The sequence below is a fragment of the Lissotriton vulgaris genome, chromosome 8 (assembly GCF_964263255.1).
Source record: "Lissotriton vulgaris chromosome 8, aLisVul1.2, whole genome shotgun sequence".
In the NCBI taxonomy this organism is placed as follows: domain Eukaryota; kingdom Metazoa; phylum Chordata; class Amphibia; order Caudata; family Salamandridae; genus Lissotriton; species Lissotriton vulgaris.
This window is the reverse complement of record NC_141696.1, coordinates 162,554,094-162,573,633: the sequence shown is the minus strand read 5'-3', so window position 1 is coordinate 162,573,633 and position 19,540 is coordinate 162,554,094. Positions and strand designations below refer to the sequence as shown.

The 19,540-nt window shown below is 44.9% G+C and overlaps 1 protein-coding gene across 12 annotated transcripts in view; it reads right to left on the bottom strand.

The window, feature by feature from the left end:
- The window catches only part of EMSY (EMSY transcriptional repressor, BRCA2 interacting), a 339,048-nt gene that overhangs the window by 51,091 nt on the left and 268,417 nt on the right, over positions 1–19,540 (bottom strand). For all 12 annotated transcript variants that reach the window (XM_086933879.1, XM_086933880.1, XM_086933870.1 and 9 more), the window contains one exon: positions 5,410–5,663. In XM_086933879.1, coding sequence (XP_086790005.1) covers positions 5,410–5,663 — 254 coding nt within the window. The remainder of the gene's footprint in view (positions 1–5,409; positions 5,664–19,540) is intronic.

Sequence of the window (19,540 nt, the reverse complement as noted above, 5' to 3'; positions counted from 1 at the left end):
ATTTTTTTTGTGATGGCTATGCGCCCGCCAGTGAGAGTGGGAGTTTTTGCCATACTTGTATTTTACCCAACAGCCAGTCCATTGCTTTACCAAAATTTGCTCTCCATAGCTCCTCCAAATCTCTGGATAACCAGTTGCCCAGGTACCTCGTAGGGCCGGTCGCCCAAACAAAAGGTTAGTCAATGGGGAATGTTTTAGTGGCGTCTGTAAGGGGGAAAAGAACCGACTTGCCCCAGTTAACCCGAACACCGGATAAGCAGCTAAAACAGACAACTTCCCTGGTCATGGGGGCCAAATTCTCTAGTGGGTCACATATGTAGAGCGTGACATCATCAGCATACATGGATGCGACCAGGGTGCGGGACGAAAAACCGATGCTGTGCAAAGTGTGGTGCTGGCGCAGGCGTGCCGCCAGAGGCTCCATGGCAATGGTAAATAACATGGGCAACAGTGGACAGCCCTGACAAGTGCCCATGTCTGTAAGAGCCTTATGAATGGCAGTAATGACTTAAAAGTCAGACCTGGCTCAAGAATGTCAGTTAGCAAGTTTGCATTGTTTTCATCACTGGGAAACTATAAATGAAGCACTTGAGCGGCACTTTGCACAACCACTGCAAAAGAAATTTCGTCTGTCATAATTATCATGTTTTTTCTCTTCTAGGTATCCCTCTTCTTAAATTCTTGTTTATTATCATTCAATAAAGGGCTTGGTTTCACAGAATGAAATTAAGTAAAATGGAATTAGGGCTTTAAGAAATTGTATAATTGGTAGAAGGGAATGGAAACCCCTCTCAGGAAACAACCACAATCCTCGTCAGGCTGAATCACAAAAAAACCCACTAAATTAATCTGTGCTTAACCTTCTGGTAGCCTGGCACACAAACAGTCAGGTTTAACTTAGAGGCAATGTGTAAAGTATTTATGGATCACACAAACAGTAATTAAGTGAACACACAACACAAGAAAAAAAAAACAATTTAGAAAAATAAAGAGTCAATTTATGAATAAAATGACACAAAATGAATTAAATCTAATCAGTAAAATTAGAGTCATGAATCTTTAAAGTTTTTAGTAAAATCTAGCACCTAAAAAAGCAAATCGCCAAGCTCGGGTATCTGGTCGTGCGAGACCAAGTCAAAGTCAAAAGTTAAGGCGACTATGAAGGAGGGTGTGTCGGATACAAGGGGTGGATTGGGCCAAGTCTCGGCTTAACTTCAGACTTTAAACTTTTTTTAAAAAATCTGCAAAGTCCCTGGAGGACGTAGATCCTGCAGCACAGCAAGGCAGAAGACTGCGTCCAAGGAGGAGGCATGGTCATCTGGGAACCGCTGAACTAAGTCGCAGTGAAGATATTTACCTTTGGAATTAGAATATATTGGAATGCTCTGGTAGGATGAGGCTGCAGGCTGTAGCCAAAGAGGGCTCCACAAGACTGAACAGGATTTGCTGCTGTGGAGAAGAACATAGTGGAAGCTACCACAGAGTCAGAACAACAGGTGAAGTACCTTGGAGAGATCGGTAGGTGGGTAGCTTCCAGTCCAGAAAGTTCAACGGGTAGTTAAAAAAATGTTTTAAGTCCCAGATTTTAGGGTTAGACAGCAGCAGTACTACCTAAACCACATTTAATGGTGAGCAACACTTGGGCGGGGTGGTGGGGGCAGGGGGGTAGGACTTACTCCAGCAGAGGCTAGCAGAGAGGCCAACAGCAGAGAGAAGCCCTCAGGAGCGTATTATGTCCCTGTAGCTCACCCAGGACAGTCAACTATCCCCTGGAGTCAATCTGGCGGTCCTGGATTCACGTGTAGACCTTCTTCAGACAGCAGTGAAGCAAAGCAGTCATTTTAGCAGTAGGGCAGTGCTTCTGGCAACAGCACAGCAGGAGGTCCTTCTGAATCTTCCACAGGTCAGGTGTGTACTGAAGAGTGGTTCTGAGGGTCTGACATTTCTACTTGATGCCAGCCTGTATGTGTGGGAGGACATCTTGTCCTACCACTACATCTGGTTCTGGAAAGTAATTCCCTTCCCGTGACAAGGCTCTGAACTGTCTATGGTGACAAAAGGTTGGTGGCAGGTTCCTTTGTGTGTGCTAGAGGCAAGCCCTTTGAAGTATAAGTGTGGCAAGGCACAGCTCCATTCCAGCCATCGTAGCAGGATGGCCATTCTGCACACATCTAGTCCCCTTTGTGTCGCAGTCTGAGAAAAAATACACAAACCCCAACAGCAGACCCATTCACAGACTTGTGACCCAGGACACTGGCAGAAGGCACACATGGGTTAGGACATGAAAATTCAAACTTTTTGAAAGTGGAATGTTCAGAATTGGAGCTTATAAATGGACATCACCATTGGAGAGTATTTAAATTACAATGTGTTTGAGTCTAAACAGCACATCTTTCTCTGCTCCAAAGTTAGCACGTATTAAATGTAATAAGGTAACCCAGTGTTACAACTTTAGGGGTTTCCCTCCCAGGACATGTAATTCTTACCCCCCACATTTCCTGCTTCTATGACCCTCCAGGGCCTACCTTAGGGGAAACTTAAGTATTAAAATAAAAGAAGGTTTAAACCTGGCAAAAACATTATTTTTCCAGGTCGAAATTGCAGTTTTAAAACTGCACTACAGGCTTCATGGCATGCCTAAGATGTTTTAAAGCGCTACCTCGGTGGGTAGCACAATGAGTGCTGCTGCCCACTAACAACTTAATTTACAGGCCCTGGGTACAAGCATTACCATATTATAGGAACTTACAAGTAAGTTAAAAGTGCCAATCAGGTGTAGGCCAGTTTTACCATGTTTAGGGAGAGAGCACGTTAGCACTACTTAGCAGCGGTAAAATGCACAAAGTCCTAAACCCCCCCACCAAAACAATAAAAAAAAACAAGAGGGGTGCAGGCGAACAGTGTGGAGTGACCCTGGGGCGGGGGGCAGGTCCAACAAGGGCTTTTCTAGGTCGATTGTTCATTCTAGCAGATTGAACATTGGCCACCTAAGGTTTTATAAGGTGAGAACAGAGTGAGATAGGAACTTCATGCCAGAAGATAGACAAGACACGCCCAATCAGAATTGCATCACCTTCTTTTCCTGAAGGCTAACGGGAGGTGCACTTTTCTTGCAGAGGTTATCTACCCGCTTTCAATGCAGACATAAATAGCAGAAAATGCTATCATACTGAACAATAAAGTCATTGTTCAAAACAGGTATGAGGTTGTGACTCATCTTTGAAACCGAATTAAGCTAGTGTTTTGATGTTGAGTTTAGCATAGTAAGCGCAAGATATCATGGTTGGGATTGATATAAAGTTATACAGCCAATATGTTGCAGTATGTTGTGCTGTTCACACTTCTAAAACATTGCAGCTGTTATCCTGTTTGTTTTTTATCATAGTTACTACTCATATTGTGTGCAATAGGATACGTTTTTTGATTGTAAAATAATTCCATTGTTTCTTAGAGTTCTTGAGTGTTTCCATCTATTATGAAAAAGGATTTGGGCGGCACTAATAATCCATGTGATATATTTGATAAAATTGATCATTACCTGAACTGCATCTTACTCAAGCACACCTCAGTGGGTTGCGGTTGGACTGGCTTTCTGTCTTGTGTTTACAAATTGACAAAGTCTTTAGTGCCAAGGGGGTCAAGAAAGACTATTTCAGGCATGTTCTGGAAAATCTAGAAAACGATTCACTTCTATTGGTGGCCAATGTGGTGAATCCATCTCAGCCTCTGGAGATGTATCTAGCCTAATAGCATTTTGTAAATGAAGGCATAGTCTATCAGCAAGGAGGAGCAGGTTCTCAGCCTACTCTCCATCATCAGTGTCATGTGAAACATTTTGCACACCTGAACCATGTAAAAGTCAAATTCAAATACACCCTACAGCCTTTGATAGTACTGGCAGTGAGGCAGATGTTGGGTATTAGAGTCTAGTTGAAAATTGATTAGTTGTGCCTTTGTGATGTTATAGTGCCACGTAGGGCTGGAGTGCACAAACAATAGGTCAGATACCGGCATCTGGATTGTCTTGGGCTGGCAAGGAATATACTGGAGTGAACACTGAGGCTTGAGTGAAAGCATGAACTAGCATTGGAATGGGCACGGGTCCCATGGGGTCAGTTGGTTGCACAGGAGGGCCCGCCAGCAGAAGTCCAACTGGAGCCTCTTGCGGCTCCATAGGGCCCAAAGTAGCATCCGAGGGAGACGGAAGGGTCAGAAAAACCATCAACATGGCCTCCTTCAAGATCGCACTTTGTAGCACTACTGACAACGGCTTGGGGAATTTGAGGACCAGATCAGTTATTGCCCTCACGCTGTTCTGCCTGGTTTCATGTGGCAGAATAGGGTCAGGTCCTTTCTGGCCTCCTTGCGTTTATGTCGTGTCTGACTTACTGGAAGAATTTGAGCAGGAATGCCACTTCCTGTGGGGAGGTTTCTTTAATGGGACACAAAAGTCTTCTGTGACTTGAGCTGGATCTACTTTTCAACCGTTACCTCTTCTTATGTTAGGCGACAAAGTTTTGTCTCTCATACCCAGATCGAGTGCATGAGGAAGCATTAATTCTGCAACCTAAGAGATGAGAATGGAGCTCAAACACTAAAGGCACAAGTCATGCGGGTACCTGATTAACATTTGCTTCCTACAGTAACAGTATTGCTTTAATCCTGCCATTACCAAGCGAGACCTTGCCCCTTGGTGCACTGCCTCGTAGTGTACTTTTTGAGACGTCCTCAGAAAACTCACTCAGTTGGGAGAGGAGCTCTGGATCCACATTGAATCACCAGCAAAAAGAGAAACTATCACCCTCTATTAGGGGTGCCGCCTTTATGCAGCTCTGTTCCATCCCTTTCGGGGCTGTATAGAGTCAGTGCAGTCGCATGGCTCCACCTATCAGTGCTGAGAAATTTCTCCTTATCCAGTCTGACACTTTATTCTAAAAGTCTGGCATCTTCTGTTAAAAGTATCCATCCGATTTTCTCATGCTTGAAAACAAAGGGGTGCCCAACTTTAGTGAGCATGGAAGGTGGTGGAACTGGAGTTAGTTATTTCAAACCTATCTGCACCCTCATGTCTTCATCAAAGACTACAATCAAGGTCCGGGGGAAGGTACAAGCAGAAACAGGCAGAGCCGGTGGCACAGATTACAGGCGCAAGAAATGGATTCAAGACAGAGCAGGTGGATTTGGAGGATTAGAGCTTTAAAAAATGATCATACTAACTGAAGGCTTTGTTTCAGGTTCATCACACAACAACTTAAAAAGGTATACTCATGTGAAGCGAAAAAAAAAACTGGAAAAAAAGTTATATCTGTATGCAATGCAGGTAATAGCTGTCTAAACTAAGTTTCAATCACTGCATGCATTAAAAATAAGACATGTGCATGAAAGAAAGAAAAAAAAAAAGACTCCTACCTGCTGCATGATATGGGTGATTGTGCTGGCTGAAGATGCTGGGATGGACTTCACAACCACAGATGTCTGGGCTGCAGTTTGTGACTGTGACACATGCTGCACAAGGGTCCGCTGGGCCGGAGATGTCTGCAGTGGGACATGGTGGTGATGATGCTGGTTGGGTTGTGATGATTGGCTAACTGAGAGCAAGGAGGTCAATGGCACTTCTCCAGAACTGACTGTAGTTGTTGAAGCGATTTGCCTTGCTGTTTTTCCTAGTGTGATAATATAAGCAAAATAAAGATTTGCACATGAGCATGTTGATTTTTTTATACTAGTATTTTGATACAAAGTTTCATTAAAGAAGTAGACCTCATTCGTACACAAAAAAACACATCTATTGGAGAAATTTCTACATTGAAAGCCTGGTTTTTAAAAAATAAACATGTACAATCATCTCAATGTACAAATTAAAATTCTAGAAAAAAACTTAGAGTTTCACATGAATGAAAGATACACATTTCTGAATCCATTAAATGTTTTATATAGGATAATCTAATAAATGTTCCAGTGTAACTAACAATGCTCAAGCATACATACATAGAATGCCAAGGAATTCTAACACATATAAGCCTATACTCAAGGGACCGTTGGTCATCGCTTTCACTCAGGCATTCAAGTAATCATGCATGATTATAAGTAACTATGTTGCGTTGAAGATCCCATCTATCTTACCTGAATCCTTAAAGATTTCTAGTACCGGGGTTGGGGTCAGCTGAACCACAGAATTCATGCTCCAATACTGCAGCTGCTCAGACGTCATTTAATTGATGAACTGCTTTATTGCCCTTTAAGGGAAGACAACTCTATAGAGGAACTTCCTGCTCCTCAGCAGAGTATAACCTCATAGCTGTACAACCCAGCTCAAAAGTATCTAGCAATGCCAACATTGTTGCATGGTGTATAAGGGAACAATCTTAGCTGCTTTTACCCACAGCGGTCCATACTGAGGAGACATAATGACTTCTTAAGTTTCCTGTATTTGTAGTTTCCTGTATTTGTCCTCTTCCAGACATCACCTACTCTTTTTGTTAGGGAGTTCTTATTATTGGGAGCTCAAACTCACAATTTTTCTTCATCCTCACTGGCCTTAATGATGTTATGGACAAACATAATTATGGGACCTGATCTAATCAAACTAGAGGGACTAAGTGAAGGGGATAGTTTAGATCTGGATTAAGCATGGAAAAAGTACACGGGAGACTGGCCCTGAAGAATTCTAAACTGGGGAAAGAGGACTAGTATTCCCATGCTCTAAGATGGCAGAGCTAACTTTGGTTGCTGCAATTACCATTCCATCAAAAGAAAGATTAAATACTATTCTGAGATTAATAAATAAAATACCTGATACAAGAGAGACACCGGACTACAATCAACTTTTGGGCAAAATGTGCTTCAGTTTTTAATCACAGGGTGTAGCCGGACTACAGTACATCTCTTTTAGCCACTAGTTTTTCAATAAACTTACTCTTCTAATCTGCTTTCACCTTGATCAACAGTGTCTGCTTATCCCACATTAGTTACTTATGGAAATATGGAAAGTAAATTGTGTTGCAGGAGTACAATGGCTGAGCCAAGGTAAATCTTTTTCACTAAGGTATCCATACATGTAGCCTGTCAGTAGAGGCAGTGTAAGCGACAGTGAAAACCTTCATATTGAAGTTGCTGTTAGCACATAGGGAAGGGGGTGGGGATGGGGAGCTAAAACACAGGATGACCGTTGTTTTTTTTTTTTTTACCACAAATACATTTTCCAGTTTCTCTTGTAATGGATGCCATTGTTCCTGGATCTGTATCAAAGTGTTTGTTTCTGCCTATTAGAAAGAACTGGTACAGTGAAACGGTATGTCCTAAACTGTTCAAAACACTTCCCCAGGAGGAATACAAAAAAATCCTGCAGGAAATCAAGTTTTCCCTCAGCAGAAATTCATAATCTCAGAATCTCTTTGACCTAGCTGGGTTATGGATTTCTGTGGCATGGAAATGGAACTGGTGGATCAGAAGTGTGGTCTAGGACAAAAGGCCTTTTAAAAACTGAGCCAACCATGAATAACTAAGAATATCAACCATAAGGACTATGGTTGAGTGGCTAGCATTGTGTGATCCACATTTATGAAAGAGAAACTTATATTGTCACTATTTGCATTGACTGAGCAAATGCAGTAGGGTGATCAGTCATGTGTTATGGTATATGCCCTACCTGTGTCAGGTATGGATGTGGGACCACGGTTTTAAATGAGTCACAGAACCCGAACTATACCCTCAAACATGAGGACTAAGGAGGCTGAACCGGACTTGGTGGCCTATATTCACAGCTGTTGGGTACTTGGCCTGGCATTGGACTCGCCAGTTCCCAGTGATGCTAGATCCAGAATAATTTGAGTTTCACATTGGGGAGAAAACCTATTAAATCATGATTCTTCTCAAAGATCTTCATTCTGAAGTCAAAAACCTTTGTGGAGGTAACATCTTCCTCCCCTATTTCCTGAAATTTTGAGGGGGAAAAAAAGCAGCTAGAGAAAGGCAGTTTCTCTGATAATCGAAACAACAACTCCCCTAATACAGTGTGCAGCATTACTATTGTCTTTAGTCACAGGCGCACTAAGGTACTGACCAAATGCTGAAGCACAAATGTAACATATTCGAGGTAAATGCACACGGTCTAACACTGGAGTTTCTAATTAGCAGAGGCTATAGGTACTGCATTAAAAAAATTTGCAGATTACAGGTTCTGTTAACCATCGGCATGGATTGGTCTAGTGTCCTTGCACATTTCATGCCGCCAAACTTTTGCTCAAAGAAATAAAACAGCTTTCTTCTACAGCCTGTATTCTCTGAATTGTAGACGGGGTTCTATGTTCTGAGCGATTTACTCTGATATTCTCACTCATCACTCGGTAACTGTCTGGTTTAATTAAATCGCTCCTTGGGCTGCAACTAGCTCTCCTCAATAGCCGACCTCTATCTGGGTGCTTTACATGATTACAGAAGTATAAACATCTGAATGCTCAAAACCGGACTAGAATTAAATTGGGGCAGAACTCATGTTTTAAACATCTTCTTGGTTTCTGACTCCTAAAAAAGTTTTCCCTTTCCACAACTTGCAAAAAGTCGAGCTATTCAAGGAGTACTGAGTTCCTTATCAAAATTCTTGCCCGCTAATTGGTAAACGGCTAAGCTTCTGCAGGATGTTTTTCATGGTTGCTCTTTGACTAGCCTCTCTATCTTTCCTGATGAGGTTATGTGTTGTTTTCTCATAGATGGAATTCTCCTTGCATCACTTTTCGTGCTTCCCATTAGTAACATAATAGTAAATTATTTTTATTTTTATATTTTTTCTCTAGGATCTTGAATCTGTGGTCTCTTGGGGAAACTCAGAGTCACAAACATACATACAGGTCCATCCTAGAGCAGATTTGTTATAAATATTCAGACATTCCATATTCCCAAACTATAGCATCACCTTTTTTTTGCTGATTCTTTATTACTGCAGATGAATACATGCAATTCCTTCCTACAGTTTCATTCAAAGAATGTCTTCTTTTCACTTCAAGTATGAAAGGTTCAAAAGGTAGTTTTATGCATTTAGCGATCCAAGGAACACATATCTGACAATTATGGAGGCTATCTCACCAATAAAAGTACATGGTTTGCATTTCCAGTCTACAATTCTATTTGGAAGACCAAAACACTTTCAACAAATCTCAAAATTTGACTGCATTGTCACTTTAATTGTATACACATGTAGTGTTGGGCAGAGATACAATTACACCTATGTCTTTAAAAGCACATTGGGAGTTACGCGTGCAACATTCATGTTGGCAAAATACCTTATTTTTTAAAGATACTTTCCAAAATTATTTTTTGTTTCAATTGATAAAATAAATTTTCATTAATACAATACGGTGGTCAAATAAAAGATTTAGAAAAGAAATGTTACCTGAAATCCCAGTTCTTTTTACAGTTAAATCATTATAAAAGTCAACATATAACGTTTCAGCAGAAATTAAGTGCCTTAAAGATTAGCTTTCAAAGCCTATCTTTAGGCTAAATTGATACATTTTTTATTTATTTTACTTTTAAAAACTGCGCAATTCTAGTAAGGATTAGTTACTTACCTGTAATCCTAGTTCTCATCCAGGGGTATACTCATCAAAGTCATAATCTATGAATAATCCCCGCCCATGTGCGGGATCCCGGAGCATATAGAAAATACATATAAATATATATGTATAAATATGTGAAACATATAATTGCAGCCTAAAAAACATTTTCTAACTGGCAAAAGTGCCGCAAAATTACATAAATTAGCATACATACAGTAGTACTCTTCCAAACCCTAAGGAAGAAAGAGAGCAGAAAACATTTGTATACAATAATGCTTTATTGCCATAGGAAAACCTGTAATTGCAGGCATTTGCCAGTAGGCTGCAGTAGAGTATAAAGCAAACAGAGAAAACTGACACCTTGCCTTTAAGGCATTAGAGTAGGGGTACCGTGCCTTTAAGACCTGAAGGCAACCCCCTGCTCCCATGGTGCACCACAGGTGACAGTTGGGTCAGTTCTTTTTGGAGGTGAATAACACCTGAGGAGATCCATAATAAAACATCTCATAACTTTGTAACTCTGCTCGTCCGGGGAGGTGGGCGGGAGCTTATGACTTTGATGAGTATACCCCTGGATGAGAACTAGGATTACAGGTAAGTAACTAATCCTTCTCATCCAGGGGATACTCATCAATAGTCATAATCTATGAATAGATTAGCAAGCTCATACCCAAAGTCTCGCGGACGAGCAAGAAGTGTAAAAACTTCACAGAAAAGCTAAGACATATATTGACAATACATCTTAAGCAAACAAGTTCCTTAGAGGCCTGCCCTACTCTGGCATCGGCCTGAGTCCAGGCAATAATGGCGGGTAAAGGTATGGACAGACCGCCAAGTTGCCGCTTTACAAATTTCAGAAATAGGAACATTACGAAGGAGAGGTGTAGTGGAAGCTTTCCCTCTGGTAGAATGTGCATGTGGTCTACCCTGCAAGGTTTTGTTAGCTAGTTGATAAGCAAAAGCTATGCAGGAGACAATCCAGCGAGAAATTGACCGTTTGGAAGCTGACAGACCGTTTGGAAGCTGACAGACCAGTATTAGTACTGCCATAGTTAACAAAAAGCCGGTCAGACTTTCTCAGAGGCAGGGTTTTTGACAAGTAAAACTTCAGGACCCTCTGGAGATCAAGGGCGTGTAATGACCTCTCCGGGGGAGTGGAAGGATTAGGAAAAAAGGTAGGTAAGGTAATAGACTGGTTGATATGAAAGTCTGAAACCACCCTAGGCAGGAAACTTGGGTGTGTTCTTAAAACCACCCTATTGGCATGAAAAACTGTGTAAGGTTCCTTGCAACACAAGGCCTGGATTTCGCTGACCCTACGGGCAGAGGTAATCGCCACTAAAAAAGCAGATTTCCAGGTCAAGGGCTGCAAAGAGGCCTTATGGATAGGCTCGAAAGGAGCACTCATCAGCTTAGTCAGTACAATATTTTGCTCCCAGGCATGAGAGGGAGACCTCACCGGTGGGAAGACTTTTTTCAGGCCTTCTAGGAAATCTTTAACTACAGGCATAAGGAAGAAAGATGTCTGACTGGGAGACTTCCTATATGCTGTGATGGCAGCTAAATGAACCCTGATGGAGGGGTATTTCAAGCCTGATTTCGCTAAATGCAGTAAATATGGAAGAATCACCTGCTCTTGGCCATGTACCGGGTCAAGAGAGTGCTCACGAACCTCTTCCACTTGAAAGCGTAGCACTTCCTAGTGGAGGGTCGCTTCGATTCCTTAAGAATATTCATGCTGTCTGCTGGGAGGTCTAGATGTCCATACTGGATGACCTCAGGAGCCATGCCGTCAAGCGAAGGGAAGGAAGATTGGGGTGCAACACCTTCCCCTGGTCTTTGGTCAGCAAGTCTGGACGGCATGGTAGTCGCCGGTGAGGAACCTCCGACATCTTTAGAAGATCGGGGTACCACCACTGGCGTGGCCACTCTAGTGCTATCAGAATCATTCTGGTGTTGGTCCTGTAGAACTTCTGGATCACCGCCGGGATCAGAGGCAGGGGAGGAAAGGCGTAGAGTAACGTCTGAGACCAGCTGATCAAAAGGCCTTTCCCCAGTGATCCCTGTTGGGGGAACCTGGAGGCGAAGACGGGGCATTTTGTGTTGGCCGCGTCTGCAACAGGTCTACGTCCGGTACGCCCCAACACCGAAAAACCTCTTGAGCCACTTCCTCGTTGAGCACCCAATCGTGCGCTTCTACGAAGATTCTGCTGAGGCAGTCTGCTTGGACGTTTTGAATTCCTGGTAGATGAACTGCCACGATGGATAGGCCTCTTGCTAGGAGCCAATGTCAGATCGCTTGTGCTTCCAGAGACAAGACTCTTGACCTCGTGCCTCCCTGCTTGTTCAGATAGAACATAGTTGTTGTGTTGTCCGTCTGAACCTGGAGGTGGTTGGTGCGCAGAGCAGGATAAAGAGACTCGAGAGCAAGATGAACTGCTCGAAGCTCCAGGAAGTTGATATGGTAGCCTTGCTCTACCTCGGACCAAAGGCCTTGAACTTGGAGTTGGTCCATATGAGCACCCCAGCCTTGAAGAGAGGCATCGGTGACAATTGACTGAGATGGAGGAGGACGATGGAATGGCACTCCTCGGAGAAGATTGGATCGTTTCAACCACCATCTGATCGAGTCCCTGGCTCCTTGAGGAAGCAAGACTCGGTCTTCCCACTGGTCCGATCTCTGAGACCACTGATCTTCCAGGGCTTGTTGTAGCGGTCTTATGTGAAGGCGAGCATTGGGCACAATGTAAATGCATGAAGCCATCGATCCCAGCAGAGAAGACACTTGTCTGGCTGTGGGGGCCCGATTGTCCAGAAGAAGGCGACCTTTCAGGAGCATAGATGACAACCTCTCTTCTGAAGGACACACGCTTGCCTGAAGTGAGTCCAGAGAAGCACCCAGGTAGTGGATCCGCTGGGAGGGGTTGAGAACTGATTTCTTCAGATTGACCTGAAGTCCCAACGACTCCATTAGTTTGAGGCAGAACGACAGATTGTTCTGAAGCAGCGACGGGGTGGAGCTCTTCAACAACCAATCGTCTAGATATGGATAGACGGAGAAAAGCAGCCACCACCGCCATGCATTTTGAGAATGTCCGAGGTGCAGATTTCAGGCCAAACGGCAGCACTCGATATTGGTAGTGACGACGTCCGATCTGAAACCTTAGAAACTTCCGGTGTTTGATTGACACTGGTATGTGGAAGTAGGCGTCCTGCAAGTCGATGGCGCACATCCAGTCTCCCTGATGAAGATGTGGGAAGATCTGGTGCAGGGCAAGCATACAGAACTTTTCTTTTCGTATGAACTTGTTTAGCCTTCGAAGGTCTAGAATGGGCCTGTATTCTTTGACAGATCCCCGTTTTTGAACCAGGAAATATCGGGAGTACACTCCTTGATTTCTTTGAGTTGCGGGAACCTCCTCTATGGCCCTTTTTTCTAGAAGGATGGAGACTTCTTCTCGTAGCAATTGAGTCTTGTAACGTGGAAGATGCTGCAATTGGGGGAATACCTGCGGAGGAGGAGACTTGAACCTCAGCAAGTAGCCATGCTGCACAATACTCAGCACCCATTTGTCTTTTGTTATGGATTCCCACTCTGTCAGATGTTGAGAAACACTCCCTCCCACCGGAGTAGTGAACAGACGTGGAGGAAGCAATGGCTCAGGGCTTAGGAGGTTGCTTTGAGGAAGACTGCTGCCTGTTATTGCCACCTCTTCCTCTTCCAGGACGACGCTGCTGGAACTGCGTCTTCTGCTGAGACTGGGATTGCCACTGAGGGGTTTGAACCCTTCGTTGGAAGGCCTTCCTGTCTCCTTGACGAAAACGCTTCTTGAACTCCTTGCGTTTTTCCAATCCCACAGCTTTGACGGTGTCCATTTCTGCTTTCATTTTGGACATTTCTTCGTCTGTGTGTGGACCAAACAGAGATTTCCCATTGAAGGGCAAATTCAAAATCTTCTTCTGGGCGTCTGGTTTGAGTCCCGTCAGGCGGAGCTAGGCCGAACGGCGGGAACAAATACCGCTTGAGTAGCCATGAGCTGCAAGGTCAGAGGCATCCACTGCGGCGCTAATAACTTGATTGGCTACCAAGCCTCCCTCCTGTAAAGTGTCCAGAAAATCTTGGCGATCTTCCTTGGGGAGCTTGTCAGTAAAGCGAGTCAGAGAATCCCAAAGGGACCTGTCGTACCTTCCAAGCAAGGCAGAGTCACTAGCCACCTTCATAAAGGAGGAGGAGGTGTTGCACACCTTCCTACCAAAAGAGTCCATAAGCTTGCTATCTTTTTCAGGTGGTACTGAGGAAGAAGTAGATCCTGCATGGGACTTCATGGCAGCCGCCACAATGATGGAGTCCGCAGGGGGATCCGATCTGAGGAACAAAGGATCCTCTGGAGGGGCCTTGTACTTTTTGGCTATTCGAGACGGAACAGATCCCACCACTCCTGGTGTGAGAAAAGTAGCCATAGCTGGTTCCAGGAGACCGGGAACCAGAGGTAGTAGAGGCCTGGGCGCTGTACGATGACGGAGGGTATCAAAAATCACAGAAGTGGGAACCACTGGAGTGTTCAGCGTGATATTCAGCTTTTTTGCTCCCCTGACCAGTACATCGGAAAAAGTCGCGAGGTCATCAATTGGAGAGACTCGGGAAGGAGGCGTTGAGGAGTAGGTCGGAGAATAACCTCGGTAAGAGGACCTAGTCGAAGACGATCTTGTAGAGGATCTTGTACGCCGCTTCCTATGGGGCCTGTCACGATGCCTGCTGTGACTGCCCCTGGACCTAGAACGATGACTTGATGGAGACCTCGTTCTTGGCCGGATTGGAGATTTTGGTCTGACAGGTGTCCTTGACCGCACTGGGGAACGTGATCTGACTCTAGATCTAGGCCTGGGTGAAATCCTGGGATTCCGAGGAGATCTAGCTGGTCTGGCTGGAGTCTTTGCCTTCGAAGGGGAATATGTACGGGAGTAATCCGAGCCCGGACTACTCTGTCCAGATACAACCCCTTGAGGATGAGTCAAGCTGCCCGCAGATCTGAGCGAAGATTCTGGGGAGACCTGTACAATATTCAAGCCAGGAGAAGATGATTTTCCTGAAGTCTTAGAACCAGGAGACTCCACCTCTGCTGTCACTTTATCCCTCGACTGCGAAATCCTCGACGTCGAAGAAGTCTGGGTGACCAGCGGCGTCGAGCGGTGCCTTGAAGCTCTCGATGGTGATAGACTACGTCGTGGAAAGCTCGGCTGTGAACCTCGACGTCGATCCGGAGACCTCGACGTCGATCTTCCTCGACGTCGATCAGGTGGAGGTATATCATGACGTCGAGTCGACGACGATTCTTGATGTCGTCTTGAAGATGATCTTCCTCGACTTCGCGTCGACGGCGACCTTTCCTGGCGTCGCCTCGGCATCGACCTCCTTGACGTCGAAGGATGGGATCTAGCAGAACCTCTCGACGGCGGCCCGCTAGCCAGCGGCGACCTAGATGCCGTCCTAGCTCTCGACGCCGATCCCTTCCGGGGTGGCGGAGAGTGTCTCGACGTCGACGGAAGCCTCGACGTCAACGGAGACTTAGATGCAGCAGCAGCCATGGACTTCGAGCCCGAAGCATGGTGCCTCGACGCCGACTTACTTGATTGCGGCGGAGATCTTCGACGTCATGAAGATGATCTGGGCCTTTTCGACGGCGACCTCGACGGAGTTCTTCGATCTTCATTCCTCTTTTTGGAGACAGGAGAGGTGGAATGACGCCGTTTTTGGCTGTGCTTGCTTGTAGGAGATGATCTAGGGGCTGTAGAAGCACCCACCTGGTGACTCTTGTCCATCTCCTGCATGGCATGAAGTCGAATCCTCTCCCTGTCACGAAGAGTCCGACTTTTACATTTTTTACAATGATGGCACTGATCAGGAATGTGTGAAGATGGAAGGCACACAATACAAACAGAATGTGGGTCATTCAGAGCCATCTTCTTGTCACAGGAAGGACATTTCCGAAAAAGAGCAGGCATTCTGACAGGAAATTTTTGTGGGTTACCACAGAAAAATAAACCAGAAGCCTTATTTAATCAAAAAATGTCGAAATATTTGAGAAAACTCTCTCAAAAAACCAATTTCAGTTGAAAACTGAAGAGCTCAAGCTCCAGGATCCTCACAGAAGGAGCCGGAAAAAAGAACTGACCCAACTGTCACCTGTGGTACACCATGGGAGCAGGGGGTTGCCTTCAGGTCCTAAAGGCACGGTACCCCTACTCTAATGCCTTAAAGGCAAGGTGTCAGTTTTCTCTGTTTGCTTTATACTCTACTGCAGCCTACTGGCAAATGCCTGCAATTACAGGTTTTCCTATGGCAATAAAGCATTGTTGTATACAAATGTTTTCTGCTCTTTCTTCCTTAGGGTTTGGAAGAGTACTACTGTATGTATGCTAATTTATGTAATTTTGCGGCACTTTTGCCAGTTAGAAAATGTTTTTTAGGCTGCAATTATATGTTTCACATATTTATACATATATATTTATATGTATTTTCTATATGCTCCGGGATCCCGCACATGGGTGGGGATTATTCATAGATTATGACTATTGATGAGTATCCCCTGGATGAGAAATTAAGGTTTTTTTTCATTTATCTGTGTGGCACCCCAATAAAGGTTTATGTTGAATAACTACTGAATAAGAATGGATGTCAATGATTCCGCAAACCCTCCAGATCTTGCGCTGAGATATGATGTGCAGTCATTTTGGGACTCTGCTTCAGCCAAGTCACAGAAAAAGGGGAAAAAAAAAGAAAACAATGGGGGAAGGGTAGGAATACCCTGACCCATTAGCTTTCGTGCTGGGGTTCCTGTGCTTGTTTTGGAAAAAGCCCCCAGGTGGCAGAGGTCCCAGGGGCATTGTTTAAATAAAGGAGAAGTGCATAGGCCCCCACATTCCTGGGGCTTTATTTATAATTTAAAAATAAAATTTAAAGCAGGGGGCGCACTAGTCCGCCTCCTGAGGCTCTATAAGCCCTTAGGACCACCAATTTCCTGGGGGCAAAAACAACAGTGATGGGGTGGGCCACGCAGACCCCTACCAACCACCTAACTAGGGCTAATTAATAGCTAATGAGGGGGCCCAGGGACCACCACCTCCCTTGGGCTAAATATTTTCTAAAATATGGGAAAGAGCAGCGCAGCTCCCTTCCCGGGCCTCACAGGGCCAAAGGGACCACCAATTTTCCATGGCGGCCAGTAAACAAGAAAGGGGCATGGGGGAGTGGACCCCTCCTGGAGCCATACACTGCCCTGGTGACCGCTCCCCTCCAGGGCCGGCTCCTGCTACATCCCAGGGGTCCCACCCCCAGGACATAGCTGTTTGTTATTGTTTGGCAGCAGCTCACAGATCCCGCCAAGCAAAAGCAAACACTCCGCTTCCAACAGTTAAGAGCTGTCAAAGTACTCCCATTCGCTGGATGCAGAGGTTTCATCTCTTTCCCTGCCCGCAGTCATGTAGGCAGTGAAAAAGATTAAACTATTGCTCTTACACATAGGGATCTGCATTTCCAGCAGCTCCCCTACAGCAATAGCAATGCCTGCTCCTGCATGAGGAGGGGAGTCGTGCAGAAATTGGTCCTTTTGATTATAAATATATTAAGGCAAGGCCCTTGGAGATGGGGGCCAAAATCGGCCCACGGAGGGGGGCCGCACAGCCGCCATCACATTTTGCCCAGGGATGGACTCTCTGGGGCTGAAATCGGACAGGGGAAGGGGGGATGTGCGGCCACCTCCACTTTTGATTATAAATAGATTAAGATCGGGCCTCTGGATGGGGTCCCCAGGGCCGAAATCAGTCTGGGGATAAGGGGCGAGCAGCTCCTCTCCCCTATTCAATTAAGACTGGGTCCTAGAGAATGAGGTCCCCACGGTCAAAATCGGACTGGGGAGGTGGGAGTCCCCTGTGCAGAGGAGGAAAGAAAAACGAGCAGAAAAGGCAAAAGGGAGGGCAGAAAAAAAAGAGCAGAAAGGGCAAAACAAGAGGCATAAAAAAGAGCATGAAAACGAAAACAGAGGGTAGATAAACAAGCAGAAAGGCAAAACAGAGGGCAGAAAAATGAACAGGAAAGGCAAAACAGAGCAGAAGAGGGCAAAGCAGAACGCTTAGACACTCAGAAACCCAGTCAGAGAATCATGCACCCACTCACAGGCCCACAAAGACACTCGCACACCCACTCCCAGACCAACACACACACTCACAGATCCACTCAAGACTCACAACCCCACTCACAGAGCAGCTAAGAGAATAACATATCCACTCACAGACCCACTGAGCGAGTCACACACCCACTCACAGATCCAGTCAAACTCATGGACCTATTCAGACCCTCATGCACCCACTCACAGATCCACTCAGTGACACACACTCACAGACCCACTCAAGAGACTCATGCACCCACTCACAGATCCACTGAGACACTCATACACCCACTCAGGAACTTATGCACTCACTCACAGAACCACTGAGGCACTCATGCACTCACTCATTCTTATAGGTTACAGTTAGGAAAAAAAACGTTTAAAAAAACTCAGAAATGTACTTAAAAACCAAAGGTTACAGGGACATTGCAGTTTGAAAATAGAATTGACACTTTTTTTAAATCACTGGAAAAAAAGAAAAAGTTTACAGGGACATTATAGTTAGGCTCAGATTTCACTCATACAAAACCATAGAAATTCAGCAGTTCTAGTTACCTGAGCTAACTAGAACTTACCTTTCCATACGCCCACCCACACAACCACTCACCTACCAATGTAAGTGCTCACACAACAACTCACTTCTCCATAGTCACACACATGTGCACATACTCACTCACCCATACAGTTACTCATAAAACCAGTTACTCACTCAAATAGCCGGTCACATAGCCACTCACCAACCCATACAGCTAGTCACACACCCACTCAATCACCCATACAGCCTCTCAACACTGCCACTCACTCCCCATACAAACACTCACACTCACTCACACACACATCCATACAACTACTCACACACCCACTCACCCATACAGCCACTCTGACATTCACTCTCCAATATAGCCACTCACACATCCAGTCACTCACTTACACAGCCATTCAGACAAACACTCATTTCACCAATAGTCACTTAGACATCCATTTACCCACCCAGAGTCACTCACACCGCAAATCACACCCACACAGCTACTCACAGTCCTACTTACACACTCATACAGTCACCCAAACACCCATACAGCCACTCAAGACACCCACTCACATACGGATACACAAAGACATAGCGACTCACATAATATATGTTAGAAGTATTATCACTCATCAGTAGTGCAGCCAGTATACTAATTTAAATTTTGTAGGTTAGTATATATGTTTAGCAATAAAACTCTTAGAATATGACGGACAATTGCCTGCAGCTCAATGCAGGCAAGACGGAGGTGCTGCTTGTCGGGAGGAATACCAGCTATTGGAACGAGCACTGGTGGCCCTCTTCTTTGGGCGCCATTCCACCGCCTAAGTCCTTAGTCAAAAACCTGGGAGTCTGGATAGACTCCTCGCTTAGTTTCCAGACCCACTCAAAAAGAGTGGCAGCTACCTGTGTGGGCCTGCTGAGGAGTCTTAACCCGATACTCAAATTTTTTGACTCTACAGTCCGGCAACTCATTGTACAATCCACAATCCTCTCTCGTTTGGACTATGCCAGTGTTTTATTTTTGGGCGCCAACAAAGCGGAGATAGCGCGATTGCAACGAGTTCAGAACTTACAGCCATATTCATGAACCTAAATTGCGCTCACAAATGGCCAGATTCTGAGAATCTGGCCAGATTCTGAGAATCTGGCCGTTTGCGAGTGCGATTTTAGCATTTGGGATTCATCATCCCAAATGCAAAAATCGCTATTACCGAAATCGCATATTTGCGAGGAATTGGATTTAAGGAATCTCTAATAGAAATTCCTTAAATCCAATTCATCACCCATTTTGA